Here is a 26864-nt window from a genome sequence, read left to right as displayed (position 1 = left end):
TAAAAAAAAAGAGTAATGCTCTCTGACTGCTGGGAACATGCCCCCCCTCCTCCTCCTCATCTCTCTCTCCTCCCTCGGCAGACTTGTAGACAGATGAAATGTTTCAGCGCACGCGGCACCCCGCCACTCATCGCGAAGGAAGTTTCAGAGATCATCTCCGAGTGAGCCAGTTATCCAACCTTTAAACCAGGCCTATTTTGAAAGCATTTTGATGTCTATTTCTCCTAAATGACAGCGACAAGAAAATGGACAGAGGCATTTTGAACGTTTTAAAAATATATTTTTTCCGATTATGTGAACATGAATACCAACTGGAGTATTTTGATTTTGCCGTCTCTGTGGAGAAACAGTGGATGGCACACACCCATGTTGGATTAACCTACAAGGTGAGTTTAAAAATCTGCTATCTTCATGTAAGGATATATTTTTTGCTCTAAACGTTAGCCTACCTATAGGCAACATAAAGAGACCCAACAGATTAGACAATATATTTTTTACATTTCTCCACTCATAAAATATGCGCGTGCACGGCCCTGCGTTGTTTTGTTTTGTAGCAGAAAACAGGCTCAATTTAATAGTGTATTCGTAAGGTATGCATTGCCCCATCATGCACATGTATTTTTGGGAACTAAGATTATTTCATTTATGTAGGCTACGACAAAAATATAGACTACATTTCAATACATCTCGCTTCAATACATTGCAATATATTTCGCTGACAAAAAAATGCTTCGTAGTTTGTTTTACAATAGATTTACAAATACAATTCTTCTGAGCCTGTCGGTCTACAACGGCTAACCCCTGGCCCATAGCCTATAGGCCACCCGATATTATTTGCGTTCCCTGTTGCGCTTTGCGCGCCAACTGTTGGAACGTGGTGTGTAGTTAAATCAAGTGTGTGATGTTCCGTGGTGCCACTCATTATTTAAAGGGGCTATTTTAAAGCGCGGTCACCCCGGCACAGTAGGGGACGGCTTGGTCGCGCATAGCCTCACAGTAGCGCTTAACCCCGCACAGAGGGGTCAGCCACTTGACCCAGCTCTGACCAGTGATGTGGCTTTGATCTTGACACGTATAACGTTACAGACAACTAATCGCTCAACCCCGACGATTGGCTAATCCAGGCAGGGGTCTGAAAGCGTGAAATTAATACTTAGCGCACAAACTCAAGCTTTGTAAGACAGCATTGGTGCTATTAAAACTATCATGCAAATATGACCACACCGCCCCTTATAGTGCAACACAATAGCACATTAATTCGTCTGTCATGCAATATTTTGTATTCCCCCCCCTCACAATTCGCTGTCCAACTCCCAGTCAAGTGTTTAACGGCGCCGGACTCCTCTCTTTCATCTGCAACACAGCGGTGTCGAGAGTTGGAGGAATTTCATAAAGCAGGGAAGACGGTGTTTAGATTCGTTAAATATGTGGTGACAGCTTGACGCACGAGTATCCACGCAGACACCACACACCAGCCGCAATAAACACGACCCGAGACGCGTGGGCCCAGCACAATATATCTTACAAAAGTATATCCTATATTCCAGACGATTGTTGAAATAACACAGACATAGGGTATTTGTTTTATCACATTTAACCATGTCCAGTGAGTTCACAATCATAAACATAACCTTTATATATTTTGAAGGTAATTCCAAGGAACAGTAGGCTATGCCATGCCAAATTCTTCCTCTCTCACTCTCGTGTCCCTTTCATTTGTGGAGGTCTTCTAGCTGTCATGTCTGCTAAATCCATAGTCATAGCCAGTAGCCTACCAGCACAGTACCTTTTGTAGAATATAGAGAATAATATTCTTGGAGATAAGAGCTGTGATAAAGGACTAAGTGCCATTAAGTGCCGTTTGGAGCATTGATTAGTGTTGCGGACCTTAATCATTAACTTTTTTTCTTAAACTGCACCTGCACTACTGATATGCGTGTGCATATTCTCTGTCTTTTTTGGAGATGACAGACTAACCTGTCACCTGTCTGTCTTGTCCTCTACAGGTCTCCTGTTGACCCATCACTACCTCTAACTAAAGGTTGGCTCTTACAAAAGGTGGGCTGGTGACTGTTACCGCGGCCACTTGGGGGAAGCGAGTAAGCACGGCACCTGGTACCATGCTACTCTCTGGGAGTTGACAGATAAGAGAACGAGGTTGGGGACAATCGCACGTCTGGGGACGGACCCAGATCCAACGTCACAGAACACCAAAGGGGACAGACATCTCTGAATATCGAGAGGTGACACTGGGGGACAGACAGCTCTGGACCAACTAGTGGGCACAGGCAGCTGTGGACTAGTGGAGCGGTCTGTCAGTGGCCACTTTAGTGCCAGAGGGACACCCAGAGTGGTGACTAGTAGTGGCTGTCACACAGGTGACAGAAAGCTGGTTTACTGGACGAGTTGTGGTGAATGCAGCACAAAAGCAGAAAGACAACAGTAAGTAGGGACCACCAGTGACTGTAACTCTTGCTGACAGACAAATCTGCAGCCTAACAGGGACCAGTGGTGACTAACTCTTGCTGAGAGACAAAACTGCAAAAAGGATAAGCAGCAACTGTAGCTCTTCATGAAAGACAAGACTGCAGCCTATCACGGACCCGTTGTGACTGTAGCTCTTTCTGACACGGACAACGAAATTGTAGAACTCTGAAGACTGTACTGTGCTGTATCACCTCCTGCTGTTATGGAGTTCCTGGGCTCAGTGTCTCTCCTCTCCTCCCCGTCTCCCACCTCCTCCTCCGAGCCTCTCTTTAACATGTCCTCCTCCTCCTCCTCCTCTCCCTCTCTCTCTCCCTCCCCCAGCACTGCCTCCACCGCCCTCTTCTGCTTCCTGCTCTCACTCCTCTCCCTGCTCGGCATCGTGGGTAACCTGTACACCATCGGCCTCCTCCTGCTGCGTCGGCGCGGCACCAGGGCGGGCCGCAGGAGACGGCTGTGGGGAGGCGGGGCTCCGTCGTCTGCGTCTCCATGCTGCTGCTGCTGCCTGCCTGGCTCCTCCTTCTCCTCCCCGTCCCTCTCTCCCTCCTCCTCCCCCATCACCTCCTCCTACTCCTCCTCCACCTCCTCTTCTTCCTCCTCCCTGCACCTCCAGGTGTTGAGCCTGGCCCTGGCGGACCTCCTGTACCTCTCCACTGCCCCGTTTATTGTCTACGACAGCCTGACTCCGGACTGGGGCTTCGGTGAGGTGGGCTGTCGCTTACTGCTGAGCCTGGATCTCCTCACCATGCACGCCAGCATCTTCACGCTCACAGCCATGAGCATGGACCGGTACCGCGCCGTGGCTGACCCACTGGCCGCCTCGGTGTCGCCTTCCTCTGGCCTGCTGAAGGTGGTGCTGGCCTGGGGAGTGGCGGTGGCCCTCAGCCTGCCCATGATGATCACGCTCCACCTGGAGGACAGCGGCGGCATTGCGGACGGCGGCACGGTCGGTGATGTCGTTGGTGGTGACGTGGATGCGGGGACACGCATGCTGTGCGTGCCGGCGTGGGACGAGCAGAGCTCCAAGACGTACCTCACCATCCTCTTCTGCACCAGCATCCTGGCGCCAGGCCTGGCCATCGGCGGACTCTACTCGGCACTCGCCATCCTCTATTGGCGCTCCCAGAGCAGCGCGGCCTGGAGCTCCGGCCAGGACAGGGTGACGCAGCGCGCCCCGCGGCCCAAGGTGCTGCTCCTCATCCTGGGCATCGTGCTGGCCTTCTGGGCCTGCTTCCTGCCCTTCTGGGTCTGGCAGCTGCTGCCGCTCTACAGGGAGGACTTCCTGCCCTCGGTGCCCGTTAGCACGCAGGTGACGGTCAACCGCATCCTGACGGGGCTCACCTACGGCAACTCCTGCGTCAACCCCTTCTTCTACACGCTGCTCACAGGGAAGAGGAGCAGGAGGAACAGGCAGACCATCAGCTCCAGCGCCCCCTTGTGTCAAAAGACGAGCTCCATACGCTAGCAGAGGCAGTGGCGCCATACGCTAAGAGGCTAGTGGCAGTGTTTCATACACTAACGTTAGTGTAGGACCAGTTCCATAGAGTAACTAATGCTAAGTGCTAGTGGCAGTGCCAGTGAATGTCAAGACAGGCAACAACATTTAGTAAAATACCTACTTCAGTATATACAAAATACACAGTTGTAAATTCCAACATGGGATGGGCAGATTGGTCCGACAAGGCATTGGTCCGAATGTCACTGCCTTTAGGTCTGGGGTCTGTCACTTTAGAGGGCTAGGTACCCTACCACTGCAAATAGCGTGGCAGATTTGTTTCAGCATTTAATTCGTAAATAAATTCAGATTTACTAAAAAAAAAAAAAGTTTTTAGTTACCTTAATGCCACACTCTGCTGCTCTTTCTGGAGTCCCAAATATGCTTCCAAAAGTGTGTCTCTGTAATCAAACAAGAATTCCACCCATGCTCCCGATTTACCAATGGGGTATTCAGAGCCAGTTACATGCATCTCTACTGTGCATGGTCGGACAAGTGGGACTTCGGACTAATGGGCTGTCGGACCGATGTCATGGAACCTTCCAACACACACAATGCAAAACTATGGTATATCCCAAAACACACAGCTTAAAGTGAAGCAATATATTATAATACACAGATTACCAGCTGTACTGCAGATGCCAATTGATAAACTAGCCCCTCACACTGTCTGAAGAAGACCAGCTTAGTGTTGTACATAGCGTCTGCTGTGAGAAAAAGAACTAGCTCCACACACTTAGTGTTGTATAATAGGCTATGTAGCGCCATGCCACACGCTAATAGAGTTATCCAGCACTTTATGATAATCCAAACAGAGCAGACTTGTAATTATATTGTAAAGGCAAGCACCTTATACAATGTAGTGATATGATACAATCATACAGTATGCTTAAGTCATATCCCAGGCCATCGCTGTACAGTACAATGTCACCCACACACACACACACACACACACACACACACACACACACACACACACACACACATAGCTGTGGCACTGACCCAGGCACGTATGCAAGTGCACGGCCATGCACCCACCCACCCACACACACACACACACACACATACACACACACACACACACACTCTGCTATGCCCCTGACCGGGCCCATGTGCAAACAGAGAAGCGTCTGGCTCAGCATGTCTACGGTGAGGGAAGAGGGTCAATACAGTGGTGCTGAACAGATCGTCTCTGTGCAGCCATAAAGTGGGGCTGATCAGCAAAACCCACTAAAGAAACACTGAAATCAACCTGCAGCAGAGGGCTACTGAGGGCTCAGTATCACCTATCGCGCACACACACACTCATACACACACACACACCGCCTAGGGGGACAGCTGCTGATGAGAACAAGCTGGGTGGTTGGTGCACTGTACCTACTAGTGTGTGTGTGTGAGGATGTGAGTGTGCATGTGTGTGTGTTGGTGCACAGAAACCGCAACATCTGTACACGGTTACTCGTGCCGTTAACAGATTTTCTCAAAGTTCCAACAGAGGCTCTTTTACATGTGCTTGGAAAGAAAACATCGCCGGAGCTCTGCTTGCATGCGGTTATCCTTGCAGAGGTGAGAAATACCGCAGGATCTGGGCTGCCAGGCACGCAAGCACACACGCACGTTCGCACACACACACCCCCGTAGACACACACGCGACATCACACATACACTCCCTCCATCCATAGCGCACCCACTGTCTGGGTTTGATGTGTTTCAGGACCGATCTGTTGAAAGCAGAGGACTGTACTGTGTGTTCCCCAACTCTCACCAGGGACAAACCTGTGTGTGTGTGTGTGTGTGTGTGTGTGTGTGTGTGTGTGTGTGTGTGTGTGTGTGTGTGTGTGTGTGTGTGTGTGTGTGAGAGAGAGATGGGATCGCTGCTGATCCAGACCTGCCAACACCTTGGCCGCATATCGCATCTCGATATCTAAACATCAGCGGCGATCAGAGCGCTAACTCAGCCACAGTGTTATACCACAGCACTTAAGTTCTTATGTGACCAGCCTGGAGCCTCCTCAGAGCACAGGGCAGGGCAGGGCATGTGGAGCTTCGGGCCAGATACGTATGTGTGTGACTGTGCAGGTGTGTGTGTGTGTGTGTGTGTGTGAGTGTGTGTGTGTGTGTGTGTGTGTGTGTGTGTGTGTCTGATAGGGCTGCCGGGTGACAGCTGTTGACAGGTGTAAAGATGTAAGAGACGTTAAAGAGGGCGTATTATGACGAAGTCGAAGCCCAGCTTGCTTTGGGCCAACGCAAATGTGAAAAAGACTTTAAGGAAGCTTTATGGACTCGGAAGAGCCGCCGTTGGGCAGAGCTCACACAGTGTGTGTGGGTGAGTGTGGGATGAGAGTGCTGACATTTTCCATCATGAGTTGACTGACAGAAATGGATCTATGCACACCCCCAGTCGACCCTGGAGAACTTATGGTGAGTGTTATATGCACCCACTAAAGTAGTCGAGCCTGGGGCACTTGTAGAGAGTGTTGAATTGTAAAGAGATGAATGTTTCCTCTTCACCTAAAACGGACTCATGGCAGAGAAGAGATGTAAATTGGGCATGACTGTGAGACTAAAATGGTCTCTCAACAGAGAAGTGTGTGTAGTTTGGGCATAACTCTGATAATGGTCTGACCAGAGAAGAGAATAGGCTATGCTTGGCGTGATTCTAAGATGGCCTCTGGGCACAGAAACAGAGGAGTGTGTGTATTGGACATGTTGCCCCGTTGCCCTCTCCACACATAGTGCAATTCTCCAGCACTGGGGCACTGTGCATCCCTAATGGTGAGGCACAATCACTTTACATGGACAACTATCACAGCATTTAAGCCAAATATCTTATTTTGTGCAATTTACTTAATTGTATTTTTTCCAGAACTTAGAATGATGATTATGATGATGATTATTGATAATAATTATAATTATTATTATTAACAATTATTATTTTGGATTGTTGCTTATTTAATTTACCTAAATATAATTTTGTTGATAATAATAATAATAATAATAATAATAATAATAATAATTTGAAAAGGGTTCAAATGTGCCTTATTCCTTATTGCTGACCCCTCAAAGCATTTGAAACGAGAAGACGATGTTATTTTGTGTGAAACGTCTGCATGGGTTTCACATGCTTGTTTGTTTGTATGTCTGTTTTTCATAAGCCATGGCACGAGCTGCATGTTTGTGTGTTGAATGTCCACGTCTTGCTATCTATTATTAAAATATTCCCAAAGAACTCACACTCGTGCACTGTGCTATGTTGCAAATATATGTATTTATAATGTGTGTATTTTTTGTATTTCATGGAACTAAATCAGTATCTTGTATTTTATACTGGCCTGGACAGCAGTAGAAAACCTTCCTGACTTTTACACAGAACAGGATCTGTTAAAGAACAGGAAAGAGAGTGGTTATGATTCTAACAGATGAGTGTGTGTGTGTGTGTGTGTGTGTGTGTGTGTGTGTGTGTGTGTGTGTGTGTGTGTGTGTGTGTGTGTGTGTGTGTCTGTGAGAGAGAGAGAGAGAGAGATAGAGAGAGGGAGGGAGGGAGAGAGAGAGAGGGAGGAAGGGAGGGAAAGAGAGAGAGAGAAAAAATTGTGTGCGTACTGTATAGTATGACAGAGAATGTTTGTGTGGACGTGCTGGGGGGAGCAATGGGATGACTCTCCATGTTGCTCTTCAAAGCGGCATTTTCTCCATACTACATGATATACATTGCAGTGTTAATTCCAATTTTTCGAATAAATATTGACACCAGACAATCTCACAAGTTCGATAGCCTGGAAGCTACCTATGCAATTTCTCGTGTGGTTTACGATTGCCCATGGCCGTTTATTGGGCTAAAGTGACAAAATAAGGTCATTGGGCATATACATTACTACACAGGCCGTAGCCAACTTTGTCAGTTGTACCTAGTCAAACAAACTGCAGTCATCACCTTTCCATCCCTCCCCACTCTCTGATTGGAGTGCAAGATCTGGTACCTTCGCTGAGGGATGTAATTCGTGCTGCCTTTCAGATCCGAACTATTGTGCATATCAGCATGGGATTTCCCAGGCTATTGGTCTGATGCTCTAGTGCAGGGATGTCAAACTCACGCCCAGGGGCCAAATCTGGCCCGCGGAGCCATTTTATTCGGCCGGCGGGATCATTTCAAATGTGTGTTACAGTTGGCCCATGTACACCATTAACCCATTGATGTCTGATGTTGCGTTGCGCAACATTGGCCCTGGCGCCTGGAGCTGCATTACGCAACATTCAGGCTCATGAGATTTGAGACAACTTTATTAAACATCTCTGTTCGTTTGAGATGAATGAACACATTCTAGAGAAAGATGAGGGTCTTAGCGTTGAAATGCAACTTTGTGCATATTGTTATGTGCTTCAGAAGCTGAGATATTTAGGTTTTTATAGGCTGAGGGCAGCTTTTCTTAAAAAGGGCTCAGGCATTCAGCACCCTTTTTATGCAGGTGCCTTAGGCGCCAATGGGTTAATGTGTAGTGTAACAAGACTTGAACATGAAATTTAGTGTGTCACAAGACATGCAGACACATTTGACCTCCCATATACTGTATGTTGGAAAGAGTGTGTATGAAAATTAACTATGAGTATAAAGTGCATGGACAAACAATTCTAGTCCATTTTTAAAAATAAATTATTTTGACGCGTGACTTCGTTCCAGATTTTGATTTTGGCCCTCAGCAAATTTGAGTTTGACATCTCTGCTCCAGTGTATAGATAAGAGAGACGAGATAAGTGTTGCTATAAGTGTATAGTATCCTATAGTCAACCACTGTTACGTAGAACACTAGTGTGCTGTGGGATATATAATGACTTAATAACAGTTTAATTTTCGGTCAACATTTTCAACTGATGGTGTGTGTTGAGATTTTCAAAATTGTGTGTGTGTGTGTGTGTGTGTGTATGTGCGTGTGTGTGTTTGTGTGTGTGAGAGAGACAGTTAGATTGCCAGGTGCCACCATATGCTGCCACTACTATGACCAGTACATCCTCATTGTGTGTGTGCGTGCGTGGAGACATGCTTTACTGAGTGTACATCTATCCTTTGTCGTGTACATCTAAATCATTGTATGATACTGTGTGTGAACGATGGTGTGTGTGTGTGTGTGTGTGTGTGTGTGTGTGTGTGTGTGTGTGTGTGTGTGTGTGTGTGTGTGTGTGTGTGTGTGTGTGTGTGTGCCTGTAAAAAATATTCCAAGCCTGTCATGGTGTGTGTATCTGACTGTCTGTGTTTGCCTGTGCCTGTGCCTGTGTTTGCACGTCTGTCAAGCTTACATGTGGCTGCCATGTTGCGGTATCTGTCTGTCTCTGTGTACCTGGGACTCGGAGAGAGAGAGAGAGAGAGAGAGAGAGAGAGAGAGAGAGAGAGAGTGTCTTCAAAGTTTACATACACATCTATCATGGTGTGTATAGTCTTCTGTCTGTATGTCTCTGTGCGACTGTGACTCTGTGTGTGTGTGTGTGTGTGTGTGTGTGTGTGTGTGTGTGTGTGTGTGTGTGTGTGTGTGTGTGTGTGTGTGTGTGTGTGTGTGTGTGTGTGTGTGTGTGTGTGTCCGTCCTGTCTGTGTCAGTGTGAATAGTGGCCCTGTCGTGGTAGGCTGCCTGCTGATCTCTGACGTACATGTACAAATATTGTTGTTTAACAGGGAGGAGTGAAGATGGGTGCGAAGAGAAGTGTGTGCGTTTGTGTGTTGGGGGCTGGGGGGTAGCTGTGGTGGTGGAGGAGTGAAGATGGGTGTGAAGAAGACATGGGGGAGGAGAAGAGTGGAGTTTGTGTGTGTGCGTGTGTGCGTGTGTGTGTGTGTGTGTGTGCATGTGTGTTAAAGATAGGGTATGGTTGAAGGGGGATATCAGATTCACAGAGTGTGTTGTTGTGTGCAGTAAAGTGGGGGGGGGGGGGCATGGGGGGCATTCTATTGCCACACTTTGCCTGTCTGTCTCCACAACCTTCGAAGGACAGCTCCAAGGATCAGTCCACATGCATTACCCACTCACATGCTGTTTTTCTTATCAATTAAAACCTCTTCAGGTGTACGCACGTACTACCTGTAGATAAGACAAATGGGTGAATAATCACCATAAAATAACACTAAGAAGTCATTGCCTTTCATCAGTCAGCTGTTTAATAATGAATTTCATTTAATGATATAATACTAAGATGTTATTGTCTGTCCTCAGTCCGTCTCTGTCAGTGTGTGTAGCTAATGCACAGTGTAGCCGTCTGTTTTGATAAAGAGGGCCTCGGCTTGGCACCTATGGTTTACCGCTCAAATAAAGCAGTTCATTTGTCTGTGGCGTGTGGCATGCATTTGCCCGTGGCAGGCACAAACTGGCCAAATGCTGGTAAAACTTGGCTGTGGCTAGTAATAACTTTTGTGTCACCAGCCAACTTGGCAACTACTGTAGTTTATTCCTTGGTATGACATATCAGAGTAGCCTATATTCTGTTGTTTGCCACTTGTGTATTAATTGTTTGTATTAAAGTTCAAGAAAAGCTCAGTGACTCTAGTTGTTTGATGTATTTCCATGTAGAAATCTAGGCACTCATCTTCTTTCTTTTGCACCTCATCTTCTGAGGTTAAATGTACAATGTCATGACAAAGAAAAAAAAACATCAAATTTGTGGCTAGTAGACCAGCTAACTGTCTAGTGAGTCCGGAAAACCACTAGCCATATTGGCCGGTGAGTGAAAAAGTCCTGATGTCATGAAAATAATTCATTTAAACAAAGTGTGTACTGTATCTGTACACTTGGGGGCCTTGTACACATATGATGTGACTGCAGGTTTATCAATTATTTGGCTAAAATGTTTTATACTATATAGTATAATATACTATACTATACTATACAGTATATAAACCAAGTGCCCACCCTGTACAAAATTACACACAGCTGTTGATGCGTTCATTCACATGCAACCTTCTTCAGGGCTTAGTAAAAAGGCTTGAAGAAGCATGCACATGACCAAAGCATGTCTGTTTTTGTTCCTATTAATAAAGGACTTTTAATTGTACTTCAGAGTGCCTCAGCTAATCTGTCTTCAACAGAAAAACCTTAGTTGAGTATAACGGACAAAACAACACAACTCCATAGGTTTATTTGCTCCAGCCAAGGTACTGCTGGCCTACCAGATCCTGAGAGGTTAGCCCAGGACCCTGCAGCCACAGGGGGCCACTGCCGGCATGGCGGGCCCCTGTACGCCTGAGAGAGCGCTAGGGCCCTCACACACACACACGCACACATTGGCCCATGTGTTTCCAGTTACCCCAGGGACCAGCAGTGCTGTGCATGTCCAACATGCGTGACTCCTGCTAGCACTAACGCAAGCTGCAGATCCAATACCAGTTGTTATGAGCCTCCCTTTCAACTCCAGAACCACCCCAACACACGCACACGCATATGCACACATAGACACACAGACGCACATACACACATGCGCACACACTCCTCCACCCACGTCCAACCAATGGTCATAATTCTGAACCCACCCTATGCCACGCATGCATGTACGCAGGCACGCACATATGCACACACATGCACGTGCTCATGCGCGCACACACACACACACAGCCACCCAACCACCGGTCATAACTCTGAACCCAAACCCATGGCAGAACTTTCTGGATGAAATTAGTGTCTTCAGGCAGAACTCCCACCAGGGTCCTGCTATGAAGATCCCTGGCAGATAACATCGGCCCCAAGTGAAAACTCTGTGGTGGACGGCTCAATACGACTTGTTTTCGCAAAAACTACAGGTTGAGACTTCACCGCTAATCATGACTGAACGTGTTTATGCAAGCAGCACTGCTGGCAAGTAGAAATGGCACCAGACGAAGACTCTCGTCTGCCCCAAGTGAAAACTCTGGCAATATCTGCCCCAAGCGAGAAAAAAAAGGCAAAAACCCAGAGTGCTACTACTTACGACTAACTGTCTGCGGGAAAAACAAAAAACAAAATTACAACATGTGGTTGGTTGAGACTTCCCCGCTACTCATGACGGACCGTGTCTGTGTAATCACGCCCTCTGACAGATAGCATAGGCCCCACTCTGCAGACAATGATGCCCTTGCCGTCGTACTGCTTATGACTGACCTAGCAGCACATCTAGTCTCGGCCCTCTCTCTGCCTGATGAAGGTCTAAGACCGGAAGCTTGCAGTCCGTCCAGTAAAGCTCTTTTGCACAAGGTTGTGATTTCTAACAATGACAATAATTGAGCCTTCATTGTATGTATTGAAGAGGGCGTCCTTTCAAATGTCTGTCCCCGACCCTGCCAAAGCTGCCAACAACCCTGAAATCCACTAATCATATTCATGTGGAACAATGGCCATATCATTGACAGCCACTGACCATATTCATGTGAAACACTGGACGTACCAGAGAGATCCACTGACCATATTCATGTGAACCAACGGACCAGTGAACTCCACTGACCATAGACAATCATGTGAGCCACTACAGTGACCCCTTGCCCGTCCCATCCCTAACCGTGCCCCTGTCCCCCCAGAGAAAAAAAAATGCAACATCGGTGAAAAAACACTTTTGACTGCTGATATGTTATTATTGCAATAGTCTGCACAGCGCAGAAATAACATGTTAATAGCACTAATTGGTGATTTTCGCAAAGGTTCGCGAGCAATTGCCAAGTTGGCCCGCCCACTGACCATACTAGTGAGATCAACTGGCCGTACCAGTGAAATCCACTGGCCATATTCATGTGAACCACTGGGTATTCCAGTGAAATCCACTGGCCATATTCATGTGAACCACTGGGTATTCCAGTGAAATCCACTGGCCATATTCATGTGAACCACTGGGTATTCCAGTGAAATCCACTGGCCATATTCATGTGAACCACTAGGTATTCCAGTGAAATCCACTGACCATATGTTAACCACTGGGCGTACCATTGACAACCACTGGCCGTACTGAGCGTGCTGGTGAGAGCCACTGGCCGTATTCATGCAAGCAGCACTGTCTGTACCAGCTCTGGTCCACCGCATACTTGGCCAGTTATGAACGTCATCTATTCGCTAGAGCGAGTTGGCGTGCGGCTCTCCTCTCGGCGGTCGGTCTGTCTCTTGGACGTCGGCCCTCCACCACAAGAGTGGTGAACGGCTCGTCATGTCCGTGTGTGGGGGACCAGTCTTAAATATTGGAAATGTATTGCAGTGTTATTACCGGCATCAAACCAACCGGGGATACACACACACACACACACACCGGACGCCTCCCGCGGCCTGTTCAAGTGATTGAGTGTGTGATAAACTTCACACATGTGTGTTTGTGCGGCGAGGCTAAACAGTGGAAAGTATGGGCCTTTAGAACAGGCAAGCCATATCGTGAATGTGTGTGTGCATGTGTGTGTGTGTGTGTATGTGTGTGTGTGTGTCCGTGTGTCTTATTGCAGGGCCAGATCATCCATATGCTGTCACAATCACCCTGAGCGCTGGTAGTTACTGTACCAGACCCAGCAAGCACACACTACACACACACACATACACACACATACACACACACAGGAGCGCTCCAACTCCAACAATAACCCAGACGCCGCCCGCCGCTACAGACACTTTTCATTTTGTCCCCGGACTGCAGACGCTGATGTTCTCTGGAGGGAAGCGGAGAAGGGGAAGGGAGAGAGAGAGATGAACAGAGGAGAGGAGGGTGGAGGCAGAAAAGGAGTGCAATGAAGGAGTGGAGGGCATGGTGGCATGGAGGAGTAGACGGGTGCAATGGAGGGGTGGAACAGGCTTGGGTGAAATGGAAGGGTGTAGGATGGGTAAGCGCTACTACTCTACTGCCGCTGGGAAAAGGCAGGCGGAAGGGTGAGATGGAGGGGAGGACGGAGGGATAGATGGGGTGAGATGGAGAGGTGGAGCAGGGTTGGGTGCTGATAGTCTGCTGGGAAAGGGAGGGGTATGGGAGGGGAGAGACAGAGGGGAGGATGGAGGAATACTGTAGAGGAATGGAGGGTAAACAGAGAGCAGGGATGAAGAGAAAAGTGGAGGGGAAGAAGGGTGAAACGCTGGAAGGTGGTTGGGTGAAGTGGAGGAGAGGAATGAGGAGTGTTGGGAATAAAATGGTGGAACACATACGTGGAAGGTGGTTGGGCGAAAAAGAGGGGCGTAAGATGGGTGGAGGGTAAGACAGACAGGAGGTTGTGGATGAGTGCATGTGTTCGCTTTCGTGGAATGGAGTGGTAGTCATGGGGCGGGTGTCTGGAATAGAGGTGGAGGGTGGAAAAGGTAGAAGAAAAGGGTGGAGGGCTTAAGGGTTGGTGAGACAGAGGGTATACGTATGTGTTGAGGAGAACAGGTATGAGTTCTCATTTATTCCAATGTCTGTCAACTTACTGAACTCAGGTTGTTAAAAAACGACCATCCTTCTAACGCCATGTAGGCTATGTACTGTATGCATGAGGCTGCACAAGGTATGCACTCTTAACTATGCACTTTATGCATGTCTATGATGGCACCTAATGTCTGTTTTGTGTGTGGCAGAACTGCGACATTTGCAGCAATATACATGTCCAAGACAAATTTCCCTTGAGATGAATAAGAAGTATTTTGAAATCGTGACTCTTGAGATGGTGTGATTAACAGAGGTTTTGCTCCTCAGAAAGGGTGTGTGTGGGTGGGACATGCTCATTTTCGTACATTGGAGAGGTGGAGGGTGGAGCGAGGGTGTGTGGCGCGAAGGGGTTAAAGAATGGAGGGTGTATTAGCCTGACTGATGTGTGTGGGTAGGTGGGATGAGCTGGTGTTTTTTCCTTTCAGCGTATCGTTTAGTGTTACCTGTGTGTGTGAGTGTGTGTTTCATAAGCCACACACGTGTCCCTTTCCTGGAATCCTGACCATCTTTCCATCCACTCATACTCCTCCCCTAGACCCTAACTTCTACGACTGTCTTCTCATCCTCCTCCAGAAGCCCCTCCGCACCCCACCCACCACTACCCATCACCCACCGCCAACTGTCCTCTCATCTTGCCCGACACCCTCCCCAAACTGTCTTCTTTCTCCATACCCCCGCCCTAATATGTCAGCTCACACGGACCATTCCCCCTCCTCCTCCTCCACCGCCTCCACCTCATCCGCCCAGCTCAGCCGAGTTCTGCAGCTGGGACAGGTGCCCCTCCCTGGGGCCGGCCGTTCAGGAAAGTCCCCTGCTGTGTCGACGAGACTAGGCCGCGTTCTGGGCCAAGCGCCTGCTGGGAGCGTATGAGAGGCAGCCTTTCTCTTCTCTTCCCCCTCTCTCTTTGACACGCATGAAAACCATCCCCCTCTCTCTCTCACACACACACACCTCATGTATACACACAGAATCCACCTCTTACGCACAACACATGCACACATACACACACACACACACACACGCACAAACCACCTCCCTTGCCACACGTACAAACATACACAAACACACCTCCCACCACACACACAGACAAAACTTATTTACACACTGTACACAAACGATTCACCTCACAACTAACGTGTGTACCTCACCTCCTCTCTCTCACTCTCTCTCTCTCGCTCTCTCTCTCTCACCCATCCTGCTGCAGAATCCAATCTCCCCATCTGTTTTTATTCACTCAATTTATCTGTCTTTCTCCCTCTTCCTCAGACTTCTTGAGTCTCTGTGCTTCTTTCTCTGCCCACCCTGTTTGACTTGACACAGTACTTTGGAATCGCAAATCATAATCCTGCCAATATCTCGACAAATTAGACAATCCCATTATTATAAACTGTGGAACCAATACGATGTTGGTGTTGGGAGGTCTCCAAGCATTTTGAATTTGCTTATACTTTTAAAAATATGGTCAAGTTGCCTAACGGTAGGGCGCTTTGTTACTATGCTGGCGACCCGGGTTCTATTCCGGCCCGGGTCATTTGCCGAACTTTACCCGTCTCTCTCTCCCCGTTCACGTCCTGTTCCTGTGTAACTGTCCTGTCACAATAAAGGCATAAAAAGTCCAAACAATATCTTTTAAAAAAAAGTTTCACTTACACAACAGTAACCATTGACGTTTGAGATTTGACCATGGAGAATTACGGCCATTTTACAAGCACATCCCAAACACATTTTTTTTTTGCCTCTAAAGATGAGATATGTTTGTAAAATAGCCGAAATTGTCCTTTAAGTGACTAATTTAGAGGAAAACCGTGAAGTAGAACTCCACAGTGACCGCCAATTTGTTGGTGTTTTGTTTCATTTTTTTAAGCTCTATTTGAACTCCACATGCTAGTGTTGAAGGGAAGACGAGTGAGGATGGGTGTTGAGTCTGAGTCATTGCAGTCTAGCTATCTTGTGAAATCATCACAAGTGCACCGACAGTACAACTCCACATACCACTTCTGAGAATGTGTGTGTGTGTGTGTGTGTGTGTGTGTGCGTGCGTGTGTGATTTAGTGTACAGTATTCGTGTATGCGTGTTTCCGATATCACAAACCCCCTCAAACGCAAGCGGTCATATTTATAGACGTATTTACGGCCGAAGGTGAGATTATCACTGTCTCTCGAGGACACCCCTGTGGTGCACACAAGAGCTCACAAGGTCGAGTGAAACTCCACAAGCACACACACATGCACACACACACGCACACACACACACACACACACGACACCAGCATAAAACCCCACTCACACACACAAACAAATGCCAACACAAAGCCCACTGACTCTCACACACACATGCATCTCCACACACACACACACACACACACACACACACACACACACACACACACACACACACACACACACACACACACACACACACACACACGATTTGGCCCCAGACCATACCATACCAGACAAGTGTGCCTTTGTGGAGCCCGGGGGCCCCAGGTCTGGCCAGCCAGCCAGCCAGGCTGCGTGCCGCGCCGCACCCAGCCTTGACACTGCCGTGTCAGCCGCCCAGATCAGGCGAGGCCCCGGCTTGGGGGCCCTGCTGGGTCGCAAGGTTACATAAACGGACATACATACTGCCGTTCACACACACGCTCTGACTAGCATGACACCGCCGTTCACACACACACGCACACACACTCCGACTACTGGCACGACTGCAAACATGCCCTGTCTGCAGACTGCGCCCCTCCAGGACTCTCTCTGTCTGTCCACCTTCCTCTCTTTGTCTACAGTATATCTTCATCTCTCAGTCTCTCTCTCTCTCCCTTCCACTGTCTTCCTTTATTTCTCACTATTTATCTTACTTACCCTACCTCCCCCTCCTCGCTATTTCTCTGTCAGCCTTTTTTTTTCTCTCTCTCTCTCCCTCTCCCTCTCTCTCTCTCTCTCTCTCTGTGCCTCAGCTTCTTTCTCACTCTTTTCTCACTTCCTCTCCACAGTCTGTCTGTCTCCCTGCTTCCCTGCTCCTCTGACAGCTAGCGTCAGCTAATGGCTGCTGAGGGTTAAAACACAACTGGCCTCTGACCCCAAACACTCAGCATGCCGCCAGGGCCCAATGCTAGGGGTGTAGGTGTGTGTTTGTATTTGTGTGCGTGTGTGTACTCAGCATGCCACCAGGTCCCACTGTTTCTCTACGCTATACTGTGTACTGAGAGGTTAGCCCGGTGATCCTGCACGCCACTCTGCTAGCCTAGGTGTGTGTGTGTGTGTGTGTGTGTGTGTGTGTGTGTGTGTGTGTGTGTGTGTGTGTGCACATGTGTCTTGCAGAGATTGTGAGATTCCAGGACAACCCCAGACTCTCAGACTCTCGGCAGGCATTCAGGGATCGCATGGCTTCCCGTCGGAGTCAGCCAACCCCCAAAGCTGAAGCTGACTTTGGGCTTATTAATCTGAGCTCTGATAGGGGATCACTGGTGTGTGTGTGTGTATGTGTGTGTGTGTGTGTGTGTGTGTGTGTGTGTGTGTGTGTGTGTGTGTGTGTGTGTGTGTGTGTGTGTGTGTGTGTGTGTATCGCCAACTCTGGGCCTCCATGGCACTCAAAGCAAACACTTAAAGCCATTAAAAGGGTCGTCTCACTGTCAAAGTTTCACTTACACACACACAAACACACATGCACGTGCGAACACACACACAAATACACACTTGCGTAGGCACGCATGCATGCACACACACGTACACACAGACACACACAGTCTGCCATTAAAGGGCCATTTCATTCTATCTCATTTCACACACACAAACGTGCAGCCTGCTAAAGTGAAGTGGCTGTATCATTCTTCCAATCTGGCTTCCATAACCGCCAGGGTGAGTAGAGCCCTAACGAGAAGTGACATTTGCGGTAAAGCTGCTCTCTCCTCTCCTTTCCTCTCCTCTTGGCCGCAGATCAATGGAACGATTCCAAATCGATGGGCCGATTCCAAATCAATGGAACGATTTTAACCTCAATGGAACAACTCCAGATAATCTTTAGCTGCAGACAGTGTTATATTAATGTGTCAGGTGATCTCTAGCTACAGTATTGTATTAATGTGCCAGCGTACTCCTGTGCCAGAGTCCTTTAGTAATGCACATCTGGCCCTGTTCTCAGACAGGGTCACGTTCTAACACCATGAATAGGAGCACTCAGAGGTGTACGTTTATACAATATACTCCACATTTACTGCATTCACTGCACAGACACACTGTCACAAGGCACACAAGCAGCACACACAAGTCGGAGTTGCGCACAGAGCAACACACACACACATGCTTAGTTGCACAGTGTATGAAGGCCCAATGACAGCTTTTGGTGGGCCCGGGACAAAGTAATTTGAATGCCCCCCTAATCCAACAAATGAAATGTATTGAAAACCCAAATCTAGGCCACTCATTTCCCAGGGCCTGGGACAACTGATGCCTTTGTCCCCCCCCGTCTGCTTCCCTGAGCATATGCACAGCTACCTACTTATACAGCGCTCTGAGCCGTCTATTCTCAAGTGATTCTATAGAGCCCCCTGCTGGTCGAGCTTGTCATTGCTACAATACTACAGTACTTACTCAGTCTTCATCTGATAGTCATGCACAGAAGCCAGAGTTGCAAACTGTATTTTTATTTACCAATATACTGCATGCATCTGGGTCAGGTTGGGGTGATCTGGTAAACACTGTGGAAATAATATGCATATAGTATAGTTTTGACATGCAGCATAGTTTTGACAAAAGCATCATCTTTAATGATGTGTAGTGACGTGGCTTAAAACATATACGTCAACAACCAGACATACCTTTCCCTTCCAGTTGTCCGTGTTCCAAAGCCGTTGGGAAAAACTAAACAATGACAAAGTATTCAAAATGAATCAGCCATTAATGTTGAGAAATTCAGAATCCCACAATATATCCACTCACATATGCTTCCTTCTTAGTATTTCAGATGTGATCAGAAGTAAAATGCTGAAATTCTGTCTAAAAAATGAAATGTCAACTGTCACATGACATACAAAATATAAAAAAGCATGGCCATTATACTCACAATCAAAGTTAAATTGTATTAATCACAATTTATACACCAAGATAACTTGACAACAACACATCTAAAACACAATGCTGTTGTACAGGGTTGGGCAACTTTCATGATGAGGAGGATCTGACTGGAACTTGCAGATTCAAGGTGCAGTTGGTTGCTCACTGACTGCTGAAATTGTTTGGAAGGAATAGGTATGTTCTCTATTAGCCAGTATAATTTCAACGATTTAATTTAGTATGGTAATTTTTTTACCATTCTGGTCTCTTTTTTTTAAAGTATGTGTTTTATCCATGGGCCACACTCAGCGAGGAGGCAGGCCGTATGTGGCCCCAGGAGCTCCAGTTGCCCATCCCTGCTGTAAAGTAGTACAAACCCCAACTCCGGTGAAGTTGGGATGTTTGGTAAACAGTGAATAAAATCAAAATGCTATCATTTTCAAAACATTCAATCTATTCATTAGATGGAGAATAGTGAAAAGACAACATATTAAGTGTTAAAACCGAGAAAAAATATTGTTTTGGGGGACATATGTACTCATTTCTAATTTGATAAATCCAACACGTCTCAAATAAGTTGGGACGGGGATCAGTGAAATTTAGTTAACATCCAAATAAGATAAAACAACAAAGAAGAACATTTCAAAATGAATTGTACTGACGGACAATATAGGTGTCCAGGTATAAGATCATCACAGAGAGGCTGAGTCACTCAGAATTAAAGATGCAAAGGGAATAATTACCATAGTTATTACATACATTTTTGAATTCCCTTTGATTTACCACGATTGAGTGTATATAAGACATATTTTTGTTATTAAAATCATTGTATAGGTTCATGACATCATGAAATATATATTGGCTGTAGTCTCACTCTAGCACTCCAGGAATTAGAGCTATTGAAAATTGACCATATTAAGAATGCTTAATGCGTGCAAATGATACAGGGGTGTAACATTCTCCTAAGCACCTGAGCTCACTTGAAATAGACCCAGAAGACATGGGAAACTGTCCTTTGCTTACAGAAGTCAGCAGAAGTTGTAGAAGTCCATTCTTTTTGACAATAATAGAGCATTGCACATCCTGTGCTACAGTGAAAATGGACCATCCAACTTGTGTTAGTGCTAACTTCAAAAGTCAGCCTCCATGATGGCATGCGGGTGCAGTAGTGCATTGGTTAAGATGTTCTCACTCATCTGTAGAGTTAAATACAGTGCTGAATGGTATAAATGGGTTTTAAACAGCATGAAAAGCCACTCATGCATTATATTTTGAAGGGAGATCTTCGATTACTGCCACATATTAAGGTCAAATTGCATTCTCTACTATGTTTTAACAGTTTGGCTCCATCATAAGGACCAGCAGGTGATAAAATGGTGGGCTTTTGGTCAAGACCTGTCACACTGTAAGCACTACAGAAAGGAAAACATTGCAAAACATGACAAGGAATACACCCACCATTTAAGTTGGTGAAATCATGTCCAAGATAGGAATTAACACTGTTTTTTTATGTAAAATCATCTCATCGGTTAATGTATTTAACTGTTAAGTGTTGTCTTTTGTTTTGTTTTTAAACTTCCTCGACATTTGCTGCCATTTATTGTCCCCGTCCCAACTCTTTTGAGACGTGTTGGATTTATCAAATTAGAAATGAGTACATATGTCCCTCAAAACAATACTTTTTCTCGGTTTTAACACTTAATATGTTGTCTTTTCACTATTCTCCATCTAATGAATAGATTGAATGTTTTGAAAATGATAGCATTTTGATTTTATTCACTGTTTACCAAACGTCCCAACTTCACCGGAGTTGGGGTTTGTACCATAGTGGGTGAGTACTTGTATGGTAAAGTAAAAAGATGAGCGGATATCTAAGATTAAAGATTGCTGTTGCTGTACCTGTTTGTATGAGGTATGCAGCCAGTGGGATGATGATGAGGAGAGATGTGCCCACTGAGATCACCAGGACCATAGATGTGTCTATCAACACAAGAACCACACTCATATTATACCTTTATTTCTATTCCTTAGCCTGTTGGTGCAGATGGGCCCGCCAGCGGGCCTGTTCACTCATAGCTTAAAGGACTCAATTACATCATAACCACATTGTTACCGGGAGCATTAAGTAACATGACTAAGAGTTGGTCATTACAATTTTGGTGTCAGTTATAACATAGACTCATAGACATCATTCGCATTACCGGTACATAGGATTTCACAATAACCATGTTGTATTGTAGCTCAGCTGTACCTCCACCAAGGTGGTTACGATTCCACAAGGGTGACACACACACGTGATGTTCTCTCCATACCATCAACAATGTTTGTTTTTCTTTATTGGCAGTTAAGCAGCTGTGGCTATTCAATGGCCCATACAGGTAATAAAATTCACATGACATTTTCAAAATTAAATTTAATTAAATATGTTTGTTACCGTCGGCAGTGAGGTGCACCTCTGGGCTGGTCCTCTGTGCTCGTCCCGAGGCTGCTGAGCAGGCGTACCTGCCCGCGTGACCCCTCACAGCCCGCTCCGCTGTCACCACGTAATGGGGGGTGTCAGAGAGGTAGGGCTGCCCGTTCTTGTAGAAGGTGTAGGTAACCTTCTGGGCACGCCTGGAGGCGCTGGCAGGTGCGTGGCGCTGGCTCACCTGGGCGAGACAGGTGATGCGGAGGGGATGGTTGGCCCTGAAGTTAACCCCTGGGCTCACAGACAGGGTGACACTCCGGAAGAAATCTGTGCAGACAAGCACCACAGACGAAGGTATGACACTGTGCATTATTATTCACCAATGCTGGAACACCATTCCAACATAGAGTTAGACAAGTGTAGAACAATTATACAGTTCCAGAATACATTTAAACATGACACTATACTGTAGAATCATTGGACAACGCAAGGACTTATTCAACCAAATAACTGCAGAGTCATTCGAAAGTTCCAAACACAGTCACAGACACACACACAGACGCACACCGCACTTTCTACCTGCACTAAACACACACACACACACACACACACACACACACACACACACACACACACACACACACACACACACACGAACACAAACACATACAAACACACACTCACACACATACTGCTGCTGGTGTATTTGACAAACCTATTATAATGATTTATTTTCTTAAAATGCTACTATTACTATGTCAGAACGCTATAAAGGACTTTTAGGAAAAGCACAACAAAATACCTCCTCTTAATGTATGTTCTCTACAAGTCTTCTGTTGTCCAGTCTTGCACTTTAAATGTCTGTATGAGCACTGTCTATGTCCATACTGTTTTATGTCCATGTATGAGTACTGTCTATGTCTATACTGTCTATGTCCTTACCTAGATTAGTCTATGTCTGCATGGGAGAGCAAGAAACACAATTTCAAATTCTTTGTTTGACCAGTGCATGTAAAGAAATTGACAATAAAACTTGACTTGACTTGACTTGACATATCTCATATCGTGGCTGTCCAGCAGAAACCTTGTGTGTCCACTTTTCTTAAATCACTATTTTCTGAATAAATCCACATTTCAGCATTGAAGTTGGTAATTAAATACTTTTACATACACTACATATGTAACGGAGGCCAATTAGCAGAGTGTGGAGTTGGATGTTAGTAAACCTCCCTCCCTCATACAGTATCGGTAGAGCTGAGCTCTCGGACTGGTCCTTAAGGTCAGCGGTATCGTGCTGTGCCTCCTATGCCAGAACCAATCCATTGACTAGGAGTTGGAGAGTTTGAGACCCGAGGGGCGGACTGCCAGGAACAACTCAGTCACATTCGTGCCGTTGACCCGGGATGGGAGTGAGGTTTAGAGGGGTGAGTGTAACAGAGGCCAACTAGCAGAGTGTGGTGTGGAACGTTAGCAAACCTCCCTCCCGAATCCTCATAAAGTATCGGTAGGGCTGAGCTATCGGACTGGTCCTTTGTGCTGTGCCTCCCATGCCCGAACCGATGTGTTGACTAGGAGGTGGCGGGTTCGAGCCACGAGCGGCGGACAGCGCAGGAGCACCCCAGGAACACCCCAGTCACAAACACAGTATATACTTGTGGAGAGTGAGAATATATTTTGTACTGAATAAAGAATGAATATAAAATAATAAAAAGAAGAGATACTATGAGGTGTCTGCTGGACAGCGACAATATGACAGTAAATACATTACTTCTAGACCACATTTCAGAATGCACTCCATCCTCCCTGAAGGGTCAATGTCCACACGGCCATCATTAATTATTCCACACGCTGCATGTCTGAACTGGGAGCTGCTTGTAACATTACTGTACTTGTGATGGCAATGAAAGGCACAGCCATACTCCTATTTGATTAAAATCATCACCAGGGGCGTCACTAGACCTATTTTACAGGGGCACATGCCTGGGTATTGACCTGCTGTGCCCCAGTATGAGTTTCACACACACAAAAAAACAACCTTTTTAGCATAAGGAGTAATCAGAATGGGCACAAAATAGTGCACATGCACTACTTGCAACAGTACTGTAATTCATTTCCCTACTGTATTTGGTCCATAATGCCACATGGCTACTCAATATGTAGTTATTTATTCACGAAATCGCAATCGAAAGTAGCCATACATGCAGCTATTTAAGTGTTAGAAAGGCTATTGGCTTCCAAGATGTTCAGTGAGGGGCAGTTGAATGACTGAGTGCTCCTTCTAGTTAGTGCCATGGGCTTTATTGTGCTTTGTATGCTTTTTATTATGTATTTGCTACTGTATGTGTTGTGCTTTTTAAAAAATAAATAACCGGATTTTTTTTTGCTTGCACGCTTTGCATGCTTGCATTGTTTTCCGGTGCCCTACTGTTCCCCTCTATAGAATTAGGTCAGCTGATGCCCCTGATTATCACACTCGCTCACCTGAGATACAGTATACAACACATAATGTTCTCAAACATCGCCTGTAAAGGCGTTGTGATGGTGTGACCATCACTAGGGTTGTGGGCGTGCTCTGCCTGCCTTACCAACAAGCGTGGCTTTTAGACACAGTGGTCAGAGCCACAAGAGAAGGTCTGGGTTTCAACGCTACTCCTCTTCACTACAGGGGGGTTGAATCAGGGACTATGTCAATTGCACATGGTCATTGCAAAGATTCTTTAATTCTAATGCATTTAGAACGTCTCTGGTCATTGCATGGAATGCACATGTTCATCATTAAAAACCAGTCCATGACACTCATCTGTGATACTCTATTCACATAGATCAGGTCGTTGAACTCCCGATACATTCCTATCCACTCCTCTGCCCCCTACTCACCATCTCTCTTTCACCAAACCCCCCCACCCCCTCTTTACACCTCCTTCTGTGCCCTTCCTTCCACCCCTCTCTTCTGCTCCTCCCCTCTCTCCACCCCTCATAAAAGCTATTCTTCCACACACACAGACTCACCTGTAATATTCACATAGACCGGGTCGCTGAACTCTGTGTAGAAGGTGGGCTGCCCGCGGCCCGCTCGACACCAGTACTGGCCCGTATCAGACGCCCTGGACCTCCACAGCCTGAGCACGGCCTCCCCTCCCCCGCCATCCCATATCTGCTCCAGTGGGTACGCGCTCTGAGACCCCCGGTACCAGTAGTACTTCCATCGTTCGTGGTTCTGGTTCTGGCTCTGGTTGGATTGCAGTCCACAGGGGAGGAGCACGGTGTCCTCAGTGTACGCCTGCCCTCCTGCTGGACTCACGCTCAGGGTGGGCTTTTGATCTGCGATACACAACACAGCACAGCACAGTACAGTATAGTGCAACACAGCCCAGCCCAGCCCAGCCCAGTGTAGTACAGCACAGAAGACGATGCTGGCAATCAAACAGTGCAGGAGGAGAGGGCACAGCAGCAGGCAGCCAATGCATGTCCCATGTCTCGACATCAGACACTTGGGGTCAAGGGGTCACCGTTAGGTTTCAGATGGCGCACCTAGCCTCGGCAGATCATCTGGTAGTAGGACCTACCTGTACCAACCAGATTGGCCTCACCCTAACGGGGGTAATTCATTTAGGTCATAAATAATTTGCTGGCACTACTAGCAGCAGAAGTGGTATTGGTCGGGTAATGACCCTCACCTTGCACTGTGATCTGCGAGCCGGCACTTTCCCACTGCTGGCTTGGTGGTAGAGTTACCACACATTTGTACGTTCCAGAATGTTCAGTGGACACTACGCCCAGAGAGAGTGTCTGGGATGTTGCTTGTGTAGGAGGTGTAGTGGATACGGTGGAGTTCCCTCTCCAGACTTCATAGGTCAGCACAGGGGAAGAGCCGCCATCTGTAACTACTGTGCAGGTTATAGTAAGTGTCTCTCCCACTATGAGGTTGTTTGCTGGGTAGGCTGACAGGAGCACTGTGGAGGATACTTCAGCAAACACTACAGCATCACACACACACACACACACACACACACACACACACACACACACAGGCTCATGTTAAATTCAGGCAAATTTAGTGAGTTTTCTCGTGTAAAAATGAATCCTTACCCACCTCTGGAGAGGCAAAGTACAGTAGCAGCTGCAAAAACAAGCCATTTTGGCATCAGTCTGACCGACGAGGACATGTCGACTTAGTCAACAATGTCTCTCTGAGTTCTGACGAACAACGTGATTCACATGCAAACACTAAAGTAGATCTGGCGAAACAATAAACATTGTATCAACGGCAATCTTTTCAACACCAACTGCGTGGGTTCTAACGTCAACGGACGCCCGCTAAAGTGACGTAGGCCTAATTTCAAGTAGCGTGACGAATGCCTAGTTCAGCAGAAAATATGCGCGCCTGTTACATCAGCTTCGTCAAAGCATGCCGTCGGATAGCCATTTAAAACGTGTTAAAATGTAGCCCTATAGTGACAATGTATGTAGGCTACCGTTTTTGGCTGTTGTAGGCTTAACAGACATTTTAGGATGCTCATCAGGTTTGATAATGACCAACCCAAAAATGTCCTTTCTTGTCAATTGGCACTGAGGCAAATAATCATACAAATATTCAGAAGATTTGGAAGATGGTTTTAAATTATTTCCCACCAAATTCTCCCTGTTCTCAGTAGGCATAGGCGTATAGCCTACACTACACAGACATCAAGTCTCGAGTCTCCCTGATATTGATAGTGGCTCCCTGATGACCGCGAGTCAGATCAAATCTGATTTTAGGAAGTTAGCAGCAGGGTTTTTAAAAAAAGAAAGAAAGGGTTTTTTTGGGCGATGCAGGACAGAGAAAGATAGGCTATAACTAGTGCGGCATGGGTGGAATAGGCCTACTTCAAATAGACTGCACGAGCCCACTTCAGGAAGCCCTGCAAAAGTCCCAGGAAAAATAGTAGGTAGACTGGATGATAGAAACATGAACATACAAATGTTTAAACACTACCGTTTTGTTGGTCGGGGGTGTCGAGGCTCGGTAAGCATCTCCCTGAAATGAGTTTTTGCAACTTGGGATGTCTGCAAAACATGGG

General features: G+C 46.6%; 2 protein-coding genes across 5 annotated transcripts; one reads left to right on the top strand and one right to left on the bottom strand.

Moving 5' to 3' along the window:
• The first annotated feature begins 2159 nt into the window (after window positions 1–2159).
• On the top strand, window positions 2160–3949 carry uts2r3 (urotensin-2 receptor 3). Its single transcript, XM_063198173.1, has one exon. The coding sequence runs from the start codon at window positions 2690–2692 to the stop codon at window positions 3947–3949; it is 1260 nt and encodes a 419-aa protein (XP_063054243.1). The 5' UTR covers window positions 2160–2689.
• A 15046-nt stretch (window positions 3950–18995) lies between these two features.
• On the bottom strand, window positions 18996–26864 carry LOC134448504 (uncharacterized). 4 transcript variants are annotated; one of them, XM_063198175.1, is made up of 7 exons: window positions 26780–26864; window positions 25482–25781; window positions 24814–25125; window positions 21832–22131; window positions 21297–21377; window positions 19163–19205; window positions 18996–19042 (listed from the first exon to the last, which is right to left on the bottom strand). In XM_063198175.1, the coding sequence occupies exons 1-7, from the start codon at window positions 26859–26861 to the stop codon at window positions 19018–19020; spliced, it is 1143 nt and encodes a 380-aa protein (XP_063054245.1). In that variant the 5' UTR covers window positions 26862–26864; the 3' UTR covers window positions 18996–19017. The 4 variants fall into 4 exon arrangements, with proteins under 4 accessions (XP_063054245.1, XP_063054246.1, XP_063054247.1 ...); XM_063198176.1 differs by lacking the exon at window positions 26780–26864 and adding an exon at window positions 25898–26106; XM_063198177.1 differs by lacking the exon at window positions 26780–26864 and adding an exon at window positions 25898–26106 and having other exon boundaries at window positions 25482–25691.

Source organism: Engraulis encrasicolus, chromosome 5 (assembly GCF_034702125.1).
Source record: "Engraulis encrasicolus isolate BLACKSEA-1 chromosome 5, IST_EnEncr_1.0, whole genome shotgun sequence".
NCBI classification, from domain to species: domain Eukaryota; kingdom Metazoa; phylum Chordata; class Actinopteri; order Clupeiformes; family Engraulidae; genus Engraulis; species Engraulis encrasicolus.
This window is presented reverse-complemented; position numbering and strand designations above follow the sequence as displayed.

Excerpts from the sequence above, each read along its gene's own strand:
- LOC134448504 (XM_063198175.1), bottom strand. The coding sequence starts at position 26,861 with ATGTTTTGCAGACATCCCAAGTTGCAAAAACTCATTTCAGGGAGATGC. Across the intron at positions 22,132-24,813 it reads GGTCTATGTGAATATTACAG|ATTTCTTCCGGAGTGTCACC; the intron begins GTGAGTCTGTGT and ends TTGTCTGCACAG. Across the intron at positions 19,043-19,162 it reads CGGACAACTGGAAGGGAAAG|TGTTTACCAGATCACCCCAA; the intron begins GTATGTCTGGTT and ends TTATTTCCACAG.
- uts2r3 (XM_063198173.1), top strand. The coding sequence starts at position 2,690 with ATGGAGTTCCTGGGCTCAGTGTCTCTCCTCTCCTCCCCGTCTCCCACC.